At 35.8% G+C, this 25062-nt stretch overlaps 1 protein-coding gene across 1 annotated transcript in view; it reads right to left on the reverse strand.

The window, feature by feature from the left end:
• rg (A kinase anchor protein rugose) overlaps positions 1-25062 on the reverse strand; it is a 1582765-nt gene that overhangs the window by 1361653 nt on the left and 196050 nt on the right. The window contains exons 9-10 of the mRNA XM_090384432.1: positions 23520-23666; positions 15347-15403 (exon numbers count right to left, since the gene is read on the reverse strand). Coding sequence (XP_090240558.1) covers positions 15347-15403; positions 23520-23666 — 204 coding nt within the window. The remainder of the gene's footprint in view (positions 1-15346; positions 15404-23519; positions 23667-25062) is intronic.

Below are 25062 nucleotides of genomic sequence, written 5' to 3' on the forward strand. Positions count from 1 at the left end.
GATATTGATGAAAGTATATCAGGCTTAGTGTTGAAGTTTGCAGATGATACAAAGGTTGGCAGGGTTGTTAATGACAGTAATGGTAGTATTCTACTGCAACAGGTTTGTTTGTTATTTGGTTTTTAGGAGCATTAGCATTAGCATACTGCAACAAGACCTAGAAAATTTGGGCAGATGGGCTGAGAAGTGGCAACTGAAGTTCAACATTGACAAATGCAAAGTACTGCATATGGGTAGAAGTAACCCCAGAGGAACGTACCAACTGTGTGGAACTACACTTAGGGTGGTAGAAAATGGAAAAGACCTGGAAGTAATTGTGCCGTCAAATATGAAGGTTTCTGAGCAATGCAGACAGGCTGCAAGAGCAGGTCATGGTGTTTTGTCAATGATATACAGGAATTTTGCTACCAGGGAAAAGGAAATGATATCCCTTTGTATAAGGCAATGGTCAGGCCACGCCTTGAGTACTGCATACAGGTCTGGAAGCTCATTTTAGGAAGGATGTAGATTTGCTTGAGCGTGTACAGAGAAGGTCAACAAGATTGGTGAGGGGAATGAAGGGTTCCTCTTACTAATAGAGGCTTAAGTTCTGGAAATTGCAGTGGCTGGAGGCTAGGCACCTGCAAGGTGATCTGATTGAGGTGTATAAGGACTTGAATGGGTTGAGCATGCTGAATTCTGATGGGATGCTTCAACTTGCTCAGATTATGAACCTAAGGGAGCATAAATTCAAATTGAGGAAAAACAGTTGTAGAATAGATGTGCAGAAATTTGTCTTTAGCCAGCGGGTGGTTAATTGCTGGGACAAACTTCCATAGTTTGATAGTTCCACAGTTGAACAAACTTCCATAGTTTTTAAATTGATAGCTTAAATAAATTCAAGGAGGAACTGGACAAACTTTTAGAGGGAATGGCTGTGTGAATTTTTTTATTTATTTATTTTTTTTTTTTTATTATTATTTATTTATTATTATATTTTTTTTTTTGGCTGATGCTACATAAGCTTATATGCTTGCTTTCTTGCATCACATGCCTCTATTACTATTACTTTGATTACTGCCCTCTGCAGAATTGAAAACAGCCGTATTTTTCAGAGCTATCGCTACTTTCCATATCTGTAAAATTTCACTAGCAATGCATGTTGTTTTTATTCTTCCACAACTGTATTTTTTTGCTCTTTTGCTTTTGGAAAACACTTCTGAACAACGAATCGCATAACCAGCAACGGTGCCTCCGTAGCCAGGTGGGCAGGAGCAGCAGTGCATAGCACACGCTTCTTGATTAGACCGGGGTTCGAGCCCTGTGACCACCAAATACAGAGGATATGGAAAGGGCAGGGAGTGATCACCGCATATCCCTGGAGAAATATGGCCTTAGTTGCTAATGCTCCTAAAAACCAAATAACAAACAAACAATGACTGGCAACCTCAGAGGGGGGGAAGATTATGTTCTATGACAAAATGTGCAATAAATATTTGCCACATATGACATCATCACCACCATGAAATGCAAAAACAGATATTTCACATCATGTTTCCACCTGAAACTCATATCATATCTATATGGGACACAACCAAAGATGTTACCTTTTTCATATTTTATAATACACAGAAAATCTTGCATATATGTCTTCTGAAATTTTACATTGTATACTTCTTTGGCATCTTACTAAAGACATTATTAGTTAGCTTTGCATCACACAAGTCCAATTAAATATTACACATTATAGAGAACCATTCCATTATCATGCATTTCCATTTTACAAAATAGATTATTACAGCATAAATAATGTCCAATTCATTAAATTAAAATAAGCAGAAATTCAAAATTAAAAATCTGATTTCAACTTAGTTTGACTATTTTTATTATTATTATTATTATTATTTATTAAAACTTTTTCTCCTTTATGGGATTTTTTCCTGCCCCATGATGGGTACCACGGCAATGGGTACCAAGTGCATGGGGGTGGTTGGTTGTGTCTGGTTACTATTATTGCTATCATTACTGTTGGTCAAGGAACTCCCTTACTACCCTATAGGTGTTCAGAATTGTGGTTTTCTGAAATTCCATGTAAGTGTTCTCTGTGAGGCCTACTGCAGCTAGGTTCTTATGGAGGCTCTTTGACACCATGCCAGTGGTTGACATGGTGATCGGGATGGGCATTACTTTTTTCATGTGTCACATTTTTTGACTTCCTGACTTAAGTCTGTGTACTTCCTGATCGTTCCTCATAGGTTTTCTGGAGGTTGCTGGTGTTGGACACTGCTTTATCGATCAGGCTGGATGCCTTTCCTTCTTGTTGATGAGGGTCATGTCTGGTCTGTAGTGCAGGATTATCTTGTCCGTTATCATGGCCAAGTCCCAGTATAGTTTGAGTAGGAGTCTCTAGAAAGGAATGAGGTTCATACTTGTAATATGGTACAATTTCTTTGATCAACTGATATTTTTGCACTAGCTTCTGATGTACTATTGCAGCAACCTGGCCATCTCTGTGAGTGTATGCCATCTGGGTGATCACCCTGCATCCCACAGTGATGTGCTGAATTGTTTCTGGGGCCAGGTGGCATTGTCAACGTCTGTCATCTGTCACTCCAGGGTCCTTGGAAATGTATTTCCTGTAGTTCCTGGTGACGATTACCTGGTCTTGGATGGCGAGCATGAATCCTTCAGTCTCAGAAAGGAGCTTCCCATTTGTGAGCCATGTGCTTGTAAGCCATCTTATCTATGTAGTCTTGATGGAGATCACTGTAGTGTCTGCCATGGAGTACCTTCTCCACCCATCTTTCTGTCTTTGTTTTTTCTGTCTGTTTGAGAGGAAGTTTCCCTGTTAAGGTTGAGTGTTGTGTACAATTTTGTCTTTCTTTCTTATGACTTCATATTATAGTGTTGTTAAGGTTCTTAATTGTCAAATTCTCTTGTTCAATTAGGTCAGTCAATCCCTCCTTCCTCCTTTCCAGGCTGTGTTCAGTATCTCAATGGTAGACTTCTGGTGTTTGCGACTCTTCTTCATCCTTATCCTGGTCAATCTTATAATATTAGTATTATTAGTAACGGCCGCATGGTGCAAGAAAGCCTATGGCTTATGCTGCACCAGCCAAAAAAAAAAAATCCTCCAGCTTGGAGTTGGTCCAATCTACGATCCTGAAAAAAGTATGTTAGTACTGGGACAGCATAAGCATTTATGGCTATGGCCATGTTCCTACGATTTCAGCTTAGATTTTAGCAAGCTTCTCAGTCAGCAGGCCTTGATCATCTTGTTTTCTAACGGGTGAGCCTGTATCAACTCCAGATATTTGTAGTTCTCTCCCTCAGTCACGACTTCAATCTCTTCACCGGTCTTCAGCTGGTAGTTTCATCCGACTGGATGACCTTGATGCAATACATGAGTCTTGCATCAAGACTCATGTATTGCATCAAGATTTTAGCAAGCTTCTCAGTCAGGCAGGCCTTGATCATCTTGTTTTCTAACGGGTGAGCCTGCATCAACCCCAGATATTTGTAGTTCTCTCCCTCAGTCATGACTTCAATCTCTTCACCGGTCTTCAGCTGGTAGTTTCATACGACTGGATGACCTTGATGCAATACACGAGTCTTGCATTTGTTGCCACATTGCATCCTGACGTCAGTACTGAACTCTTCAGTGATCCCGAGTAGCTGTTGGAATTGATTCTCTGTTGCTGCATAGAATTTGATGTCATCCATGTACATCAGGTAAGAGAAGGTATACACCCTTCTTTTAGGGTATGTTCTCATCCTTGATGGTGGCCCTCCATTTTGCCATGGTTGCTTTTAGGAAGTGTGTCAGTGCCTGGTTGACTTTGTAGAGCTACAGTCTCTCTATCAGCCAGCTATGGGGCACAAAGTTGAAGGCCGTGTGGTAGTCGATGTAGGCCATGTAGAGGTTGCTGTGCTTCTTGTAGGCTTGCTCCATAACTGCAGCATAAATTGTCAATTGCTCCTGGCATCTTTTGCTCATCTGTATGCATCCCTTCTGCCTTGCCATGATGGTCTGGCTCTGCAAGTGGTCTGATATCTTCTTAGTTATGCAACTGGTTAGGATCTTGAATATCGTTGGGAGACAGGAGATTGGTTTGTACTTTTCCGGGTTTGTAGTGCCTTTGTCCTTAGCTTTCAGATAGATGATTCCTCAAGTCAAAGATTCTGGGATGGTGTCAGGATTCCTTATTATCTGGGTGCTCCGTTGTGTGTGTGTGTGTGTGTGTGTGTGTGTGTGTGTGTGTGTGTGTGTGTGCAGCTGAACATCCTGTACCAGTAACTGTGGATGTTATCTATTCCTGGAGTTTATTCTGCACTACACTTGATGCAGTACGTTCAATGTTTCTACTTTTAATCTTCATTCAGCTAAGGAGGTGTACCATTTAGCTTTGGCAGCCAGTGGTGGGTGTTAATAATTGGGAGCCACACCAGACGGCATCACTCTACCTCAGCCATCACTTTAACCTTGAGGGAGGTAGGTCTGATGAAGTCATGTCATTTTCACAATTTTTTTTTTCCTCCCCACTATTTTTTTTACCCATGCAGGATTCAAGCTTAGGTTTATAATAATGGTGGTCTAGCATTGTAACTACTGGGCTAATCGCACCCCTTTATTATTATTATTTCGTGAAGAGAAAAAAAAAAAAAAAAAAAAAAAAGAGGGAAAACTGAGATTTTGCAAAAAAAAAGACAGAATCTCTTTGTCACCAACTATATTACAATAATGAGATAGAGGGGAAGCAAATAGAGTAATAAAAGATGAATTCTCCATCATAAATCAAGAAAGCTGATTTGATTCTATCAACTTCTGGGTCTAAATTTCAGAGAAATTCTTCAATTTCAGTTTTAAAAGTCCAAATAATGACAACTGATATGAATAGTATCTGAGAAGTCAGTTGCTGATTGCCTTCTCTGAATCTGTCACCTATTATAATCTGTCTACCATTAGTTGGAAACGCAGATAAGAGATGGCAGCATATACCAAAAAAAATTAACAGTTCATACATTAATGGACACTTTTGAAGTGACCTTCATAAATGCATATGCTCTGCAGAAAACAGATGAAAAACAGTTCTACAGATGGACTTCTCCTGAAAGGGTTAATGGTGATACCTAAGGAAACTATTCAATGAAGTTTATACAGGCAATTCAAAATTTGTGCAACCAAAACTGTAAGTGCTAATTTATCATTGACAACTTGATTGAATTTAATTCTAACTGTTACAATAGCAGTAGCACTAGTCATCCTCAGACATCCAACTGTTTCTGTTTTCATATACAATATGAGTCCTGATTATCTGAGGTAATATGGACTGAGGGAACCTCAGATAACACGGAAAGTTTGATAAATTATGATTAAATAAACTGGATTTGAATACATTAACGTGATGAAGTACACTCTTTTCAGGTCAGACCTACTTATTGAACATAATGACCTTTAATTATACAAAAAAACAGTTAATTTTATTTATAAAAAATTATAACAAAAAGTTTCTATTACAAAAATTAAAAAAAAAAAATAGTACATGTATAAAAATTACAAGTCATAGACAAGAAAAACTTACACTTACAGTCATTAGCACTTCCTAGTTCATTTCACAAATATACATGGTCTCAATTTTAATCTCAACAATGTCCATTTCCACTTGCAGTCTGCCAAACCCCATGTTCACAACTCCAGCTGGCTTCCATTTTCTAGTCACACTGACCCAGCTGGTCGAGATGCTGACGCTTTTACAATTACTAATGACGTTGCACAGATTGTTCATTTACCTAAAATGAATACTGGAAAATCCTAACCATACAGCCAACACGCTTGACCTTTTTCTCGCAAACAACCCTTCTAAGTACATGGTCGAAGTGAGTGGTACTTTAGGCACCTGAGATCACAACTTAGTGATTGTCTCTTCTTCAATGGAGCCTTTATCTCATGGCTGTTTCCAACCTTGTGTTGTTTGGCATTACAAGAATGCAAAATGGGATGACCTGCGAGATTTCTTTTCTTCTTTTCCTTGGTCGGATTACTGTTTCAAAACTTTTGATGTCAACATTTGCTCAGATTGTGTCAGTGAAATTATTCTTGTAGGAATGGAATCCTTTATTCCACACTACACTTTAAAATCTCGTCCTTTATCTAAACCTTGGTTTTCCAATAAATGTGCTAAGGCTGTTCAAGAGAAGAATGTTGCATATCTTAATTGGCTTGTTTCCAATTCTTCAGTTTCATTTTCTGCCTACACCAAAGCTTGCAACAATTGTAAAGCAGTTATTAATCAGTAAAAACTAGATTTTGAACAGGCTAAAAGAAGAAAAGTTGCTTCTTGCCCTAATGGTAGCCAAGCATTCTGGTCTCTTGCCAAAGCTATTGGCCGCAACTTTTGCCCATCTCTGCTCCACCTCTGTCAAAACCAGATGGTTCTGTTGTCACTTCAAACAAGGATAAACCTGACCTGCTAGCATCCCATTTTTCTTCCAACTCATGTATTAATGATCTTGGTAAAACACCTCCCACCATTACCAACATGCTCCATTCAATGCCTCCTATGGTCTTCCATCAAAAGGATGTCAGAAGGATTTTGGCAAATCTTGATGCTAAGAAATATTTATAAATATGGGAACTTACTGAACTGAACTCCTGAACTTACTCCTGTTCTTTGACTCCTGTCCTTTTTTCACTTTCTTATTCCAAAGGTGTTTTTCCTTCTGCTTGGAAATTTTCTCATATCCAGCCAGTTCCTAAAAAAGGGTGACAAATCCCTCCCATCCAATTATCATCCCATTGTAATTACTTCAACACTTTCTAAAGTAATGGAGAAATCAATTAACCTCCAACTCTTAAACTACCTAGAAACCTTTTGTGTGATCAACAATCGCCAGATGGATTCCGTCAGTGTCGATCCACTGGTGATATTCTGGCCTATGTTACCCATTTATGGACAAATTGGATGGAAAAGTTCAGTGAAACACAAGCAGTTGCTCTTGACATCTCAAAGATTCGATCGTGTTTAGCATAAAGGTCTTCTAAATAAACTTCCATCTTATGGTCTGCCAACTGTTTTTTTGTAATTGGTTATCCAGTTTTCTCTCTGATCGCTCTGATCACAGAGGGTGATGGTAGATGGCTCTGTGTTCTAACTTCTCCACTAATGCTGGTGTCCCCCAAGGTTCAGTTCTTTCCCGCACTCTTTTCCTCTTGTATATTAATGACCTTCTTCCATTGAATGGAAATACTATCCATAGTTTTGCCGAAGATAGCAGATTGCATTCCACTTTCCACTTTGAGAAACCTTGCCCTGCTCAATCAGCTTCAACTTCTGGAATATCCGCTACCAATTCCTTAAATGCCGATCCCCAGGTAATTCTCCAATGGGGCATAGACAACTTAGTTGATTTCAATCCTTCTAAAACTCAGTCTTGTCTTATATCTTGCAAAAAGGATTCATGTGCTCCTATGCTTTTCTTTGGTGACACTTCGATTTCTAAGCAAAATGATATATCCCTTTTGAGGATTCTAATCTCTCTTGGCACAAGCACATTACAAATATTGCTTCCTCTGCATCTAAAGAACTTGGTTTTCTCTTTTGCTCTAGGCATTACTTTTCTTCCAAACAGCTGTTCACTCTGTACAAATTGCAAATCCACCCTACCATGGAATATTGTTCCCACATCTGGGTCAGTGCCTCCAAAACCTCTCTCAGGCTTCTAGATTCCATTCAGAAGAGGGCAGTTAGGTTAATTAATGACTCCTCTTTAACAGTCTCTCCACTCTCTGTCTCATAGATGTACTGCTTCTGCTGCATGCCTTTTCTACAGGTACTTCCATGGGCACTGTTCTTCTGAATTGGCTTCTATAATTCCTGCTCTCTCTCTCTCTCTCTCTCTCTCTCTCTCTCTCTCTCTCTCTCTCTCTCTCTCTCTCTTTCAAAACAGTCCAAACATGTGCCACCACCAGCCAACATCCATTTACTGTCCAATTTCAAACTCACAGAACCAACTTTTCATCTTTCTCCTTCTCGTTTATTCATTCTACTGCTATTTTCTGGAACAACCTTCCTTCATATGTATTTCCTGAAAATTACAGTGTACAGAAGTTCAAGTCTAATGTCAACAAATATCTTCTTTCGTCTTCTCAGCCTCCAACATAAGCACGGTACTAAGTATTATAGGTTCTAATATCCCTCGTGTTTGGGGTTTTCATAAAAAAAAAACCTACACCTTAATATCATATAAAGAATTCCTTAATGGAATTTTGTTTCATAGAAGTTCCTCACTTTTTAGCCGCTATATTTTGTAAGTGCTTATGTAACAATACATCAGCAGGTGTGGTATCCTCATGCTGTACAATATAAAATAAATTTGACTCAATAGCATGTAGTGTAATTTTTTTTGCAGTTTCTGTGCACTCTTCATCATCATCTTCACTTTCATCTTTTTGTTTGTCAACAAGCTTTATGATCATGTCATCAGTCAATTCCAGCTGTTGATCAGAATTCATCCACTCTTTAATATCCTCTATAGTAAGAGTCCGAAACAGGAAGGTTATTGACTAGTTTTAAAAGGGTTTCCTCAAATCTTTCAACTTCATTTACCATCTTGTTCTCGTTGGCTCCATTTTGGGAGCATAAGATTTTTCCAGGATTTAATAAGAGTAGATGTTTTAACAACATTCCATGCTTCTGCCAACCAGTAAATAACATCCATCCTTTTTATTTTTTTAAGATTGTCAGCAACACTGGTCCCTGTTTCAAGATTTTGAAGCAGATGTTTTAAGAGACATTTGCCTATAGTTGCATATCAAAGTCTCTAAAACAAATTGATCTAGAGGTTGAAAAGGGACATTACATTAGGTGGCAAAAATAGAGCTCTGATGTCACCAAAAACTAGTTCCCTTTCATCTGGATGGAATGGAGCATTGTCTAAAATTAAAATTGCTTTATGGGGAAGTTTCTTTTCATTCAAATTTTTTTTGTGCTAGGGACAAATTCTTCATGAAACCATGTTTCAAACAAACTTGAATCCATCCATGCATTTTTTTTGATTTGCGTAGTTAACAGGCAAACATTTTACATTTTTTAAAGGTCAGGGATTCTTTTATTTTGCAATGAGAGTTCGTTTAAGTTTATGCCTCCCCTGATGAATTTGAACATGCCAGTACCGTCATTCTCTCCTTATTTCATTTATAACCAGGAGCTGATTTTTCCTTTCTAGCTGAAAGTGTTTTGAATGGGAGCATTTTATAATTCAGGACTGTTTCATCACAATTGTAAATCTGATCCAAATTCAAATTTTCTTCTTGAATAATGAATAATTTTTGCTAATTTAGCAGTAAATGTTGCCATTTCTTTCGTACTAGCTAGTAATTTTTTCCCAGTGATATAGTAGTAGTAGCGGCATGTGATGCAAGAAAGGAAATGTATGAGCTTATGCAGCATCAGCCAAAAAAAAAAAAAAAAAATCACACCATTCCCTCCAAATGCCTGTCCAGTTCCTCCTTAAATTTATTCAAGCTATCAACTTCCACAACGACAGATGGAAGTTTGTTCCAGCAATTAACCACCCGCTGGCTAAAGGCAAATTTCCGCACATCTATTCTACATCTGTCCTTTCTTAATTTGAATTTATGCCCCCTTAGGTTCGTAATCTGAACAAGTGGAAGAATCCCATCAGAATTCAGCGTGCTGAACCCATTCAATGCCTTATCCACCTCAATCAGATCACTGCGCAGGTGCCTAGTCTCCAGCCACTGCAATTTGCAGAATTTAAGCCTCTCTTGATAAGAGGATCCCTTCATTCCCCTCACCAATCTTGTTGCCCTTCTCTGTACACGCTCAAGTAAATCTACATCCTTTCTAAAATGAGGCCTCCAGACCTGTATGCAGTACTCAAGGCGTGGCCTGACCATTGCCTTATACAGAGGGATAATCACCTCCTTTTCCCTGCTAGCAAAATTCCTATATATCATTGACAAAACCCCATGACCTGCCCTGGCAGCCTGTCTGCATTGCTCAGAAAACTTCATATCTGCCTGCACAATTACTCCCAGGTCTTTTTCATTTTCTACCACCTTAAGTGTAGTACCACACAGTTGGTACGTTTCTCTGGGGTTACTTCTACCCACATGCAGTACTTTGCATTTGTCAAGGTTAAACTTCACTTGCCACTTCTTAGCCCATCTGCCCAAATTATCTAGATCCTGTTGCAGTAGCACACTGCCATTACTGTCATTAACAACCCTGCCAACCTTTGTATCATCTGCAAACTTCGACACTAAGCCTGATATACCTTCATCAATATCATTGATATATATACAAAACAACAGTGGACCCAACACCGAACTCTGTGGGACTCCACTAATAACATTAGTCCAAGAAGAGCAGCACCCATTGATTACCACCCTCTGTCTTCTCGCATTTAACCATCCTTTTATCCATTGTAGCAACTTACCCTTAATACCATTCTGCTCCAATTTGTACAATAGTCTTCCATGCGCAACAGTGTCAAAAGCTTTCCTGAAATCCAAATATATGATATCAAAATTATTTTTTGCATCCAGTTCCTTTGTAACCACATCATAATATCCTATCAAATTTGTCAGACAAGACTTTCCCTTAACAAACCCATGCTGTGTCTGAATTATTGCTGCAGTCTTGTCTAGATGATCCTGCAATGCATCTTAAACCAGCGACTCCATTATTTTACCCGGAACAGAAGTTAAACTAACTGGTCTGTAATTACTCGTGTCACCAGTAATATTCAGATTTCTAACTCCAATCTTTTTTTTCCAATGATCCAACCATCCTATACTTGCAGTAAATTGTTCTTCCTCTTCATTAAAATGCTTATGAAATTCCAAGGCCTTAAGCCTGTAAAATCAGTCCAGAAATCAGGCTTCCTTTGTCTCTCATCTGTGTGAACCACAAAAAGAGAGCTTCAGAAGTTTGTTTTTTCCATTGTTTTTCTATTCAAATTTTCACTATCACATAATAGATGCTCTTTGAGAACATTTTTCAATTTCCACTCTCTTTCTCCTCCAGTCACTTTTTTTATTGTTTCTCCTTGATCCAAGTGTTTGATTGCATTCATCTTCATATTTAAAGACACAACAACACGCTTACATTTTCCCCTCACAGTGCTTTCACTAAACCTAATAACATAGATGAAACAAGGAAAATAAAAAAATTAGAAAATTAGACAGTAAAATTTTATATCTTTTTTTATTAAATCTTTAAAATTAGAAAGTAAAAGGTCACGTAATCAACAAACATAAAAGATCAGCACAGCTCAATAGTCACAATTGGTGTGAGTTCCTGCTCTGTACTGAACTATGTACTCTTGCCTTAAGGTATATACAACTGTTAAAGTGTTAAAAAATGCTGTCATTTTTTAACCCTTTCACCTGCTTTAAGGGACACTTATATTTCAAAGTGTTCTATACTGTTTACACGGTCTATACAATTAATCGGACGGATGAACTCAGTTTAACTTTCGGTTTCGTAACGGCAGTCGGTCGCTTCCCTTGGGGGAAGTTGTGATTGAAACGATACACCGCATTTAGTGCCCAGAGCAATTAAATGACGTCAGTCACCCCTCTCTTCGGCCATCCCCAGCAAATTACAGACATACCATGACACACCTTCGGGCACCCCTTCCAGGAAATGCAAAGCAGCGTTTCAGGACAACCCTGTGCAAAACCAACTAGAATTCAGACCAGCTACAGGCCGGCTACCAGTCCCCATCGAGCAACCATTTCGTACTAAATTTATTCGTTCGACAGTTTCCCAGATGTCTTCAGGCCCCAAACCAATTGTTATCCAGACCCCAGCTCATAGTTGGGTGGTCATCGACATACAGTTTTGTAGGGATGCTGAAGGCGAGCTCTCACCTAAAGAGGCAGCTATAATCGGATGTGATGAGCAGTATAAGAACATTGTTGTAAAAGGGACAGGCAAATTTTCTGCACTCCCTTTCCACCTTAAGAAGCGCAATTTGTGGCTGTGCGACCAACGTCTGGGCCTTGCCTGGGAGCGTGGATCCTTCACACCCCTACATTTTGGGTCATGGATTAGACCCATTATCAAACCTTACCAAACAATTTTCGCCAAAGGAATGGAGACAACTGAGTTTTTGAGGGAGATACTTCCGTTTAAAATTATCATCAACATACAGAGGTTTTTGTCCTGCCCGGATCAAGAGGCCCTGCCAGACAAGGGTTTTACCTTCCAATGTCACTGGGACCACCCCCTCACTCACTGCACCGTCCGGGCTGCCAATCAGTTTTCAAAGTGGCTAGAACAGGAAGGCCATATCACAAAGCGTTCCCAACCAGAGCCTTCGGAAGAGTGGTGGGTGTAAGGTAAAACTCAAGGATAACATGACTGTGTGGTGATAATTGCAGAAGTCTGGTAATTTTTTTTTTTTTTTTTTTCTCCTATTGGTTATACAACTGCAGAGATTTTGTTTTAATTTTTTAAAAAAGGTTGTATGTGTAATCCTTGATTGGGGCTAGTTCATATATATATAGGAACTTGAACTTGTAGCCATATTTAATCAAATGTATTTATTATATTCATTGATTGTTATTTTTTCTTGCAAATGTTATATATGGAATTTGCAAATATAGTTGGAAATTTATCTTGCATAATCACTTAGTGTAGAATGCTTGCTTGGTTTTCCTTGAGATTAAAAAAAAAAAAAAAAAAAAAAAAAAAAAAGAACTGGTAATATATTGAAAGAATTTTTTTTTTGCTATTTGCTAAATATATATACAAATATATTCATTATAGGGAAATGTCATGTATATTGATATTTGTGTTGTCTATGTTGTTAAATATCAAAATGAATAGTATGTCTAGTATTATGTTATACTGATGAGGTCAAAACTAGGACAAATACTAATACTTTGATTCTCCTGTTACATGTAATACCTGTGTGTCGAGCCAGAAGCACAATAAGGAAATGTGTTCAGAGAATACTTTGAGAAGAAAGTGCCAGTGTTTCCCCGGACAAACAGTGAACAGTTTCATCGGTGTCCCAGTGCTTCAGTTGTCCAGTTTCGACGTTTCCAACTTGGAGAACATTTAGTGCAACGATAACCAAACAATCTGTGTTAATCCAGTGAAAGAAATATAAAAAATAACATTTAAAAAAAAAAAAAAAAAACTACGGACATTGGACACTACACCATTTACTCATGTGACAATATACTTTGTTGTGTGCGATTTTGTTTAAGGTCCAAGAGAGACCAGTATGTCTATTCAACCAAGGTAAGATTGTTGAATGTCAAAAATTTACACAAAAACTATCATTGTTAATTATCAGATGACTAAGGAGATACAAAATTATGAGGTCAACACCTATTATTGTCTTTTAGTATTATGTGCTAGTTAAGATTAATTTAGCCATGTAAGAGAAGAGAAATTTTTTGACATTCAACAATCTTACCAAGGTAAGATTGTTGAATGTCAAAAATTTACACAAAAACTATCATTGTTAATTATCAGATGACTAAGGAGATACAAAATTATGAGGTCAACACCTATTATTGTCTTTTAGTATTATGTGCTAGTTAAGATTAATTTAGCCATGTAAGAGAAGAGATGTTTGTGTCTAACCCCCCCCCCCCCCCCCCCCCGCGTAAGATTTCATGCTACCACAGTAAAATTCAAAAAAAAAAAAAAATTTTATATAAATTCCGAGTGTGTGAAAATGTCTTTCCCCACTTGCTCGAAATTTATGCCCGTAGACAGAAGGAGTGTTAAAGTGTTAAAAAATGCTGTCATTTTTTAATCCTTTCACCTGCTTTAAGGGACACTTATATTTCAAAGTGTTCTATACTGTTTACACGGTCTATACAATTAATCGGATGGATGAACTCAGTTTAACTTTCAGTTTCGTAACGGCAGTCGGTCGCTTCCCTTGGGGGAAGTTGTGGTTGAAACGATACACCGCATTTAGTGCCCAGAGCAATTAAATGACGTCAGTCACCCCTCTCCGCATATATATGCTTAATTGCTCACAAGCGAAAAGAGCAGTTAGCATCTTTGTCAGAAGAGCGTGAGAAATCAGAACATGAGACCTAATTCCTTACGAGATCGAAACTAATAAACCCAATGACTGTCATGCTAAAATTCCGTTCGTAAAAGCATATCAATTTATGTTCGATGACGTGATTTTAAAACAAAAGAAACTGCCTTACACAAACATGGTATTTCCTTTCTTCTCACAATATTTCATTTTTAGTAGTGACAATTCACAAAGTTGACAGTCCCCAAATGAAGTTCTTTGCCCAGCATTATTGACCTGGTGATCACAGAACAGGTCAGGGCAAATTAAGGGAGGAAAACCAGAGGTATTTATATGAGAAAGGGGAAGGAAAAAGATAGATTTGGCCAGTAGTAACGTAGATTTCGTGGGATTTGGTGGAAAAAGTTAGAGAGCTGATTCAAGAAGCGAAATGAAAAGATTAAGTCGGCGGAGAGAGAAAGAAAGAAGATAGCCAAAAGTCGTAGTTATGGATCAGATGGTAGTACCAAGTAGCGCCGAGAAGGAAAGACATTTTGTCGGTAAGTGAATAGCCTTTTTCTTAAACAACATAACCTAATCACTCGAAGTTAATTATATTTTCCCGCTGCCTTTAATTCACACGCACTGACCTCTCTTCTCATTAAAGTCATTCAGACAAATGTACATCTATTTTTATAGTTAGAAGTTAACAGTAAGCACGAATGGTCCAATTAGTTGTTTTAATACTAATTGTAATTATTATGTTGACAGATGATTCTTATTCAATTAATGGAACAATTGTATGACATAATTGTCATCACAGATTGTAAAATTCATTAGCTGAAAAGCCACATGAAGAACATTACAAAACTGTAATACTGATAACAGCAAGATACTGCTTGTATCCAGTTAAATTACCTAATAATCACATAATAATTAATCTAAACTATTTACCAGTTCTATTGTACTCTTTTGTATACTTATATGTTTAATAAATCTTGTTTTGTTGATCATTTTGCCTTGTGACAATTCTCTGATACACAAAAATCCAAAAAAATTTAAAAATTCAGGCAGAATTTATCTTCAACACTAACAACCTTCAAAAATTAGAAGAATTAAAAGTCAATACTGAAACAGAAATTTCAAAGATTATGTTTATAATAAGTTTATATATCTGCATATGATCCAAACTTCCCATTTTTATAACCTTATTTAGAGATTTTCTGCATAATTCACTCTTTTCAAGAACCAATTAAGAGTGCTGCACAAGCAGTAACTGTATACCAATACTGTGTGCATATCCAAAATGAATGGCAAAGTGCTTTTTATAAAATTAAAACCAACTTACTCTTTTTAAATTGTCTGCCAATGGTGTACTGCACTCCCCTTCAAACCTAAACTGGCTCTAAAATAAAATGAATATATCTGTCAATAAAATTGTCAATAAACATCTGTCAATAAACAGCAAAATGTTTACTTGTAAGCCATTTTACTATTATAAATTTAGAGACATAAATCTTTCATAAATTTATTACATGCAACCTTTTAGCAATTAAATATGAAGCAGAAACACTGAGCAATTATGTATGAAATATAGTCTGCTTTATGCAATTAGATATGAAGTAGAACATATGTCATTAAAGCATGATTTGTATGCAGAATCAAGATAACACTTTTTTTTGTGTTGGCTAAAGATCATTTATTAGAATAAAATAAAGATAACATAAGCCTGAATTTTAAGAAAAGTTCTCAGACATTTCACTCCTGATAAGAAATCTGAAACTACATTTTTAATGGAAATTTTAAGTTACTTGAAAGTTGCTGTAGTAGTAGTATAGGAGGCATGTAATACAAGAAAGCAAGCATATGAATGGCAAAGTGAGCTTATGTAATAAAAAAAAAAAAAAAAAAATTTCACACATCCATTCCCTCTAAAAGTTTGTCCAGTTCCTCCTTGAATTTATTTAGACTATCAACTTAAACAATGACAGATGGAAGTTTGTTCCAGCAATTAAACCACTCACTGGCTAAAGGCAAATTTCTGCACAACTAGTCTACAACTGTCTTTCCTTTGAATTTATGCTTCCTCAGGTTCATAATCTGAGCAAGAGGAAAAATCCCATCAAAATTCAGCATGCTCAATCCATTCAATGCCTTATACACCTCAATCAGATCACTTCACAGCATATAGTTTCCAGCTGCTGTAATTTGCAGAACTTATGCAATTTTCAGAATTTGCACCATGGGAATGGTCAATGTCGTGGCTTTCTTTTTACTTATCTGAGTATTTATCTCAATAAATACTTAGATTAGCACAATCAGAAGCCTTCCACATAACTACAACACATTTTATGGGCAGCTCAACTTTAATCTTGCTCACCTAATTTAATTCCAAAATATATAGCATATACTTTTTTTCACAAATGATGCTACATCTTGTCTCTATTTTTCTACAACCCAATTACCATAAACGTAATGAAATATGTTTAGGTTGTTCATACAACCACAAGTTACAATTTTCAAAGCCACAGAATATGAAAATCAAGTTATAAGCAGAGAGTAATCAGCACAACTGCACCAAAAAACATTAATTGCAAAAGAAACACTTTGTAGGTTTATATAGCTATTTAACTTGCAGGTAAACTTGCATATAAACATGTCTAAACAGACCTCAACAAAGCTACACAAGTGTCAACATCTACAAACAAATCAACATGTCTAACAAATCTAAACTTGTTTTACCTATCATGTACAGCTTTTTTTACTGTTTTAAAAAAAAAAAGCTGCTCATGATAAATAAAAATGATTTAGATTTTTATAATTAGCACTAAAAGTAAACATAAAGACTATGAATTTTGAAAGTATCAAATCTATGCAGATCAGTTTACTTTTAGTGCTAATTTTAAATTTAGATGAATATCATATGTATCGACCCCCAGTTTGTGGTCTTCTTTACTAGATTAAGTATTAATCAGAAAAGAATACTCTTACAATACAAAAAAGGATAATGCCTCATTTTTTCCACTCACATGATGTTGAATACAAAATGTGATGCTGTCAGATGAAAATTTAAACGTTACCACCAATATCCTGCAAGTCTCAACAATGCATGCCAGTCAGCAGAACTATAGTAGTCTGTAAAAAAGGATGTGTGTGGGAAGCAGTGGTATATTACTGAGTTCCTAAATGCAGAGAACACTATAACTGCTGAGATTCAACAATTTGAAGAATATTTATAGACATGACAGTCAATGTAAGCACTTAGAGACAGTGTTAGATGTGTCAGTGATAATAGCAGTGTTCTGAAGGTAATGCCAAGATCAAACAATCCATGCACTGCAGCAACAGAACAAAATGAGGAGAGAGTGAACAAATTGACTTGTGAACACAGACACGTTAAGCCCCAAGGAATGCATGTGAAAGTGGGAATAGGTTTTAATGCATTGAAAAATCATTTTGGCAACCTGAGATACAGAAAACTGTTTGCCAAGTGGGTTCCACAAATACAGTAAATTATAAAAAGCAGTGAGTGTAAGTTTGAGTTGATCTTCTGGAGCAGTATGAGACCATGGGCAATGATTTTCTTGCTAAATCACTGAAGATGAGATCTGTGTACACTGCTGGAATTAAAAGAATTGGTCTAAGGAGTGATGACACAAGGGTTAAATAATAAAGAAGAAATTCAGGGTTTAATCATCTAATGGAGAAATCATGTGTTCCATTTTTTGAGATATATGATTAATTCTTCTGATAATTTGAAAATCAGCTTAAAAGATATGGAACTGTGAAGCCTGACAAATAGACATCCAGGGGAAGGATCAATGTACATCTCAAAACTGGAGCTCTGCTTTCTCTACTAGTGTATTTTTACTGGCAGAGAAAAGAACTGGAGATATAAAATCTTAGATGGTAACAGAAGGCTGGATCTTATAAAGTTTATCTTCATGCAGTGTGTTGAACACTTGAATAAAATGCCTGCCAAGGCAAAGTGTTCAGTTCAAAGCAGAAATACTATTTACTAATGCTAGCCAAGGATTACCTGATCAAAAACCTTTGTTCCACTTTCTGGCACTTTTATTTTAACATAAAATTTTATATTAGATGAACCATTTGGGAAGATGTACACCTATTTTCAATAGTGGGGATAACTCGAACAAAATTTTTTTATTTTTTTAAGATGTGTTGCGGATCACAGTATTTCTACAATACAGTAATTTAGAAAAATATATATATATATATACAACACAGTATAATATAAAAATATTGTACTATGATACAGTACAATAGAAAAATAGTACCAAAAGTCATAAATTGTTACACGAAATTTAGGGACATTCTTGAGTGGAAAAACAATTTCCTAAAGAGAAAACATTCATGGCAATTATCAATCTGAAATCCCTAATAATGGGAAAACTGGAAAATATTGTATGCCAATCAAAGAATAGCTATCAGAATGATAACAGAACAATTGGGGATAGATAAAAAGTGTTAATCTCTAACCATCAATCTTGAAATAAAGCCTATGCAAAGATGGTGCCAGAAAAATTCTTGCTTCATTTGTAACCAACAAATGAAGCAAGAATTTTTATCAAAAAGACCTGCATTGGCTTTTTAGATAAAATTCAAGCAGAAACAAACTTCCAGGATATCTGTATATCAGATTATGGAGTATAAAACATCAATTCTTCTCCCCAAACAAAAATGCAGAGCAAACAGTGAATGACAGAGAATTCTCCATGAAAAAAAAAAAAAAAAGTAAGGATGAGCAGAGCAGAATTCAAGACCATGCTTAACATTTTCTTTGATAAAAATAGTACTGTCTACTCCAAATTCGTACCCCAAAGGTAAACTGCTAATCACACATTTTACCTTCAAGTTCTGAAGGAAAAGGTGTTGTTACGAAGAGGTGGGTTGTGCATCACAACAATGTGCCAACGCTACATTATCACAGATTTTCTGAGAGGAAAATGGATCCCTCAGATGGAACACCACCCTACTTCCCCAGTTTGGCTCCATCTGACTTCTACCTTTTCCAATACTTTGCTGAAGGGACACATTTTGTTTGGGTCTGTGAAAGAAGCCAATTAAGAGCACTAAAATCACTAATCAGCATAGCTTCACACAGAGCTTCCTATGGAACTACTTCTTAAAGGAAGAAAACAGCAAATAATTGGCAAGCTCAACATTAACTTACATATAGGATCATTCATTCCTGGAACTTTCAAGCCCACTTCATATGTAGGAGCATTAAATAATTCATGGCTTAATCAAAAATAAGGTACTAATGAAAATATACAGTTAAAAACAATATTATAAAACGAACTTTTACTTTTACCTTCTATTAGTCTTTTTGGCTGTGTTAGCATATATACTAGGGCTTGCATAAAACCGAGAAATTTCAAAACCGAGTTTAACCGAAGTTTACTCATAAAACCGGTTTTAAAACCGATTTTCTCAGACTTAGGGAAAATAATTAAAAGCTTATAACACAGGTATTTATTTTATCTTGAGTAGATTGTACAAATCGTAATCAAATCTTTTAAACAAAATCTATCACCTCATAAAGTAAAAAAAAATAAAAAAAATTAAAATGCTCCAAAAAAGTAACCAGCTTGAGATTATACAAAATTACAAATTGTATTCAAATCCTCTGAATAAAAACTATCTTCTCGTCTAGTAAACAAAAAAAATAATAAGTCCTATAATAATAATAATAATAAATAAATAAAAATAATGTGAAAAAAAACAGCTTAAAGTATTTGTAAAATACTTTACAAATAGTAAAGTATTTTACTAATGCATTAAAACCTATAGTAAAGTATTTAAAAATAAATACTTTACTATTTATTGCTCAGCTTTTTTCTGAAAATGATCCTTAAAAAAAAAACAGTATATTAATCATTTTTCCTGATAGACTTGACCTTATTTTTGTGTTAAAGAGACCAGTGATCGAAAACACTCTCTCAGATTGGAAACTTGTTGGTTTAATGGTCAGCTGTGCTCTATAAACTTTCTCCAGCTTTTCACTTCTACAGCTAGTTGCCTCCAAAATTTTAAATTCTTTGCTGATTTCCAATTCACTCGGATATTTTGAAGGCTCTTCAGTTAATCTCTTTATTACACTATCATGCTCTCGCATGAGTGTATCTCCAACATCGGAACTAGACTAGTCTTTGTTTTCTTCTAAAAGAACAGTTCGTTTATTTTCAGTTTCTTCATTCAACGCTAAGACTCCTTCGGAATGTTTTGCAAATAATCTCTGATAAATCTCTTCAGCATGCTTTTTCAAAACTTGTTTACTTGGAAAATCAAAAGTTCTTGAACCTGAATCTTCTTTCCTAAACTTTTTGGGGTTGTGCAGATAGCTCAGCAAAGCCACATTTGGGCAATTTCGTCTTGCATTGTAACGCTGCAAAAGGCTTTGGTGAAACTTTAAAGCAAATGGGTTTTCTGCTGTATCAAGCTTAGCAAGCAGAAATTCTATTGAAGACTCTGCTTTAAGTAAGTCTGTATCTTCTGAGGTTATAGCCTTCAGAATCATTTCAACTGGTCGCAAAGTTTCACATAGCAATTCAAGTGTTTTCCAGTCATCGTCAGACACAGCTTCAGTTGACAGTACTGCACATAGAGCATTTGGAATGCAATTTTTCAATTTCAAAAATCTCTCAATCATATAGAATGTGCTATCCCATCTAGTCTTGCAATCTAATATAAGTTTATATTCTTTCCTATTAAATTTTGCTTTAACAAAATTTTGTAATATGTCATTTTTGGTAGGCGATTTTCGAAAAAGCTTGCAAAAGTTTCTGACTTTGTTAATAGTTTGTGCAATATTGGCCATTGGATTGAAGAAATAAATGAGCTCATCGGTAAAGTCAGTTTGATAAAGCATGCCTTGCTGTCTTTCTTCAACTTCATCATCACTACTTTCTTCATTATTTTCATTTTCTTCATTGTCTTTGGGAGACTCAGAGACTGTGGCACCATAATTGATTGCTTTTTCATAAAGTACATCTATAACTTACAGATGTATACAATGAGCTATACATTGTTGATGATTAGGCGTAATTTACTTGCCAAACTTAATCATCATTGCTGCTCCATCGGTGGTGCAGGCAACAATATCCTCATCCAAATTCAAACCAAATTCCTTCAAGTGTCCATTCACAATTTGCTCAGTTCTTCTGCTATCAAGTGAATCATTAATCTCAATAAGACCTAACAACCAATGATTGTCTTTTGAATGCACATTTATATTCATATACCTTTTATTTTGTATAGATGTATATTCGTCTAGAGTCAATGAATACCGTGCACCCAAAACCAATGAATTTTTGAAATGCTGAATGAGTTCTTCTTTCTTAGTTTTATAATAATTCAGAACCATATTTTTAATTCCATTCACTGAGGCTGGTGGTAAATTTATCGTATTTATTTCTTTGAAGGTGAAGGCTTGATTGTATAAACTCACTCTTGGCAATTGAATTAAAAGAAAATCCATCTAAAGCAGCTAATTTTGAAATCTCTTCTTCCATAGATTTTTTAACGATAAAGTTTTTTTAATGTTCTTACCATTTTTACGGGAGGTTCACTGTTATCTTGTTTAATGTCAATCTGATACATTTTCTTTAAATGCAACATCAAAGATGATGTAGATCCTCCAGACGACTTCATTATCTTCTAACATTTCGAACATTGTACTTCATCTTTGCTTTTCGAGCAAAATAATTCCATACATTTGATTTCATCTTAGACATTAAGAGTAACAAATATTAATTAGTAGGAATTTATATCACCAACAATTTTAAATAAAAATATTGAAGATAACACAATACTATGAGTCACTCCCGCAAGCACTGAATGAAGGTCTAAACGAGGCAAGTTTCAAAATTTTCACGAGAGAAATTTTTTATTTATTTACTTGCAATTTTTTTTTCCCCCAATTAAATCTATTGTATTTTCAAAATTACATAAAAGCTAAATTTGGTGAAGCTGCTTTTTGGAGAACATTTGATCGCAAATTTAATATGAATAAAGAAGAAAAAAAAAAACTTTCTACGATTGAAATTTGATGCAATATTCAGCGAATCTGTTTCTAGTGGGTAACCATCAATAAGGCACATTCCATAACTTGCCTGGCGAACAAGATAGATGGAATGGAGAAATGTTGAGCATTTTCTTTTACGCTATCGGTCCGACTCAGTCGTAAATGAGTACACCTGCATCGTGCCATGATACAGGTGGGAAGATAAAAGGTACCCCTCCTAGATTTGGGCCACTTGCCCATGAGATTCGCACCTAAACATAAAATAAAATAAAAATCATGTTTAAAACATAAAGCAGTTGAACGATCCAGACAAACGAACAAACAAAAGAAAATGTGTGTAACAAAAAACTATATTCGAGGGCTAACTAAAAAAATATTCGAATCCGGTTTTAGAAGCTCGGTTTCGGTTTTAACAACTCAATATGAAAACCGGGTTTAACCGGTTTATAAGCTCTAATATATACATAATGCACCTACTGTCTTCACCATGTCCTCCCATCCACATGTAACAACTTTGCTCCCAGTGGACAGATTCTCACGAGATTTTATATTTGGGCCTTTTAAAAGGATTAGTCAAAGCCACTCCAAATTTCATTAAAATCAGACCATTATTTCTCCCCCCCCCGTCAAGTAATAACTCAACTCCTAGTAGATGAATTTTCATGAAATTTTATATTCAGCTCATTTGGAAGGATTTACTGGGGCTTCCTAAATTTCATTAAAACTGGACCAATAAAAATCCAACATTTATTATTTCTTTGTATCACATATCCTCAATGCCCAGTGGATGGATTTTTAAAGAAATATTTTATATTTGAGGCTTTCAGAAAATGTATACAGGCTTCCCAAATTCATTAAAATCAACTCAATGGAAATCTGACTATTTCTTTGTCCATCCATCCACATATAACAACTCATGTAATAGTGGATTTTAATGAAATTTTATATTTTGTTTGTTCATAACAATTTATTTAGCCTTCTCAAATTTCATTAAAACTGGACCAATAGAAATCCAGAAATTATTATTTATATTTTTTCAAACATATCACATAGGTCATCCATACAGTGTATATTGTAACTGAAGCATATGTTTATTTCCATGTGCTGGTTGGAGAAATGAATGGGCAATATGGCAGATGTATAAAAACAAAATTTCCACAGTTTGCAAATAAAAGTCATTGCTTTATTTATTTATTTTTTTCTGTTATAAATCATGAATTATTACTATATAATGCACTGCATGAATTAACTTTTTTTCCCTGTTAGTTATTATCAAAAAAGCTAACCAATCCCTTTGTTTAATTTATTACAACACATTGACAGCAGACAAAAATATAGCTTGATTAAGCAGACCTTGATAGCAGACAAAAGATACCAAAAAAATTTTTTTTTAACATCAAGTTCAAATAATGCACATAATAAAATGATAACTATAATCAATGCTGACAATATTAAAAAAATAAAAATAACTAACTTGATAACCTGGACCTAAACGATGGATAGCACATATTTGATGGGTACTAAGAGCTTCACTAAAAAGATACATGGCTGACATCTGTCCACAAAACACATGTTCTTCTTCTAACTCAGGAGCAGCTCCAATATAACACTTATCAAAAGGCTAAAAATGAAAAAATACTCATTATTATTATCATCATCATATTTTCTGAAATAGTCCTGTTTAAGCTACACAACAATTTCTTAAGATTAAAAAAAAAAAAAAACCTACAAATTTACTGGTCCTAAAGTATATATAATAGGTAAGTACAAACCCACCTCCTAAAATTATCTGAACACATAATTTCAAACTGCCATCACTGTCACTCACTTCAGAAGTAAGCCTGTACCCTTTAGTCACTATGATATACACTCTCACGCTCTCTCTTTCGTAAACTTTCCACCAATAAACAATAGACTGTAATCCTCCATTTCTCTGCAGAACAGTTGCCAGGTGAGCTAGTAATGTGGTCCAGCCCTCACTCAATGTTCTAGCTCATTTCATAAATATTCCAAATCGTTTGAATGGAGTCTGCACTGGCCATTCAAACTTCTCCATATTCATGTCCATGAATCATTCTCAATCAGCAGTGGCTGTATGGCATGGAGCACTCTCCTACTGAAACAAATGCTAATCTTCACAAAAGAAATGTCACATTGTAGACAGCATGGATGAGCATCTGTGTTCATAGTTCTCAGCAATGCCTCATATGAAGGATTAACCCACTATCATTAGTTAGTGTAAAGCCTATCGAGGCAGGTGAAGAGTGTCATGACAGCCAAAGGGAACAGACATGCTTTGAAGCGAGTAGAGTGACATCGAAGTAAAACTAACAGTCCCAATACCTTTGGACGGTACTGTACTTCTTATCAAGAAGGGATTAAAAATACTGAAGTTAATAATAACAGCATTTTTATTCTTTCATCAGGCTGTAACCTCAGCAGAAATACCAAGCTTCAGACTAATTAGTGAATAAGCCACATACCCAAAATTCTGGATGCACTTTTTAAAAAAAAAGAAAAACGTGTGCACAGGATATTCGAGAAAATGACATTTATTTATTTTTTAGACAGGAAAGTTAGGAATTATGGAATTAGTGATCTGATAAGATACAGTAATAGCCATACAGTGTGTAAGGAAGCCGGAGGATTTTTCCGCACTTGAAGAGGGAAAAAACTTAAGCAGATAAGAAAATTTATCCTCATGTTGGCAACTATCCAGTTGACCTTTGAATTTATTCAAACTGTCAGCCTCAACTAACCACAAAGGAAACCTGTTCCGGTGATCAAAGATTTGCTGACTAAAAGAAAACTTCCTATAATCTAGTCTAAACCTCTTCCCCTGTAATTTTAATCTATGCCCCTGAGTTCTGGAATTCTCTATAACAGTGAAAATTCTGCCTTTGTTCATTTTACTAACTCTCTCAGAGCCAAGCTCTGTAGTCCACATTATTCAGAACCTTTCCACATATGGTTGCAAATTCACAAATTGATCCCACCATGTAAATTTCCCGTCTTTG

Source organism: Mastigoproctus giganteus, chromosome 11 (assembly GCF_048544385.1).
Source record: "Mastigoproctus giganteus isolate SK-2022 chromosome 11, ASM4854438v1, whole genome shotgun sequence".
Lineage (NCBI taxonomy): Eukaryota > Metazoa > Arthropoda > Arachnida > Uropygi > Thelyphonidae > Mastigoproctus > Mastigoproctus giganteus.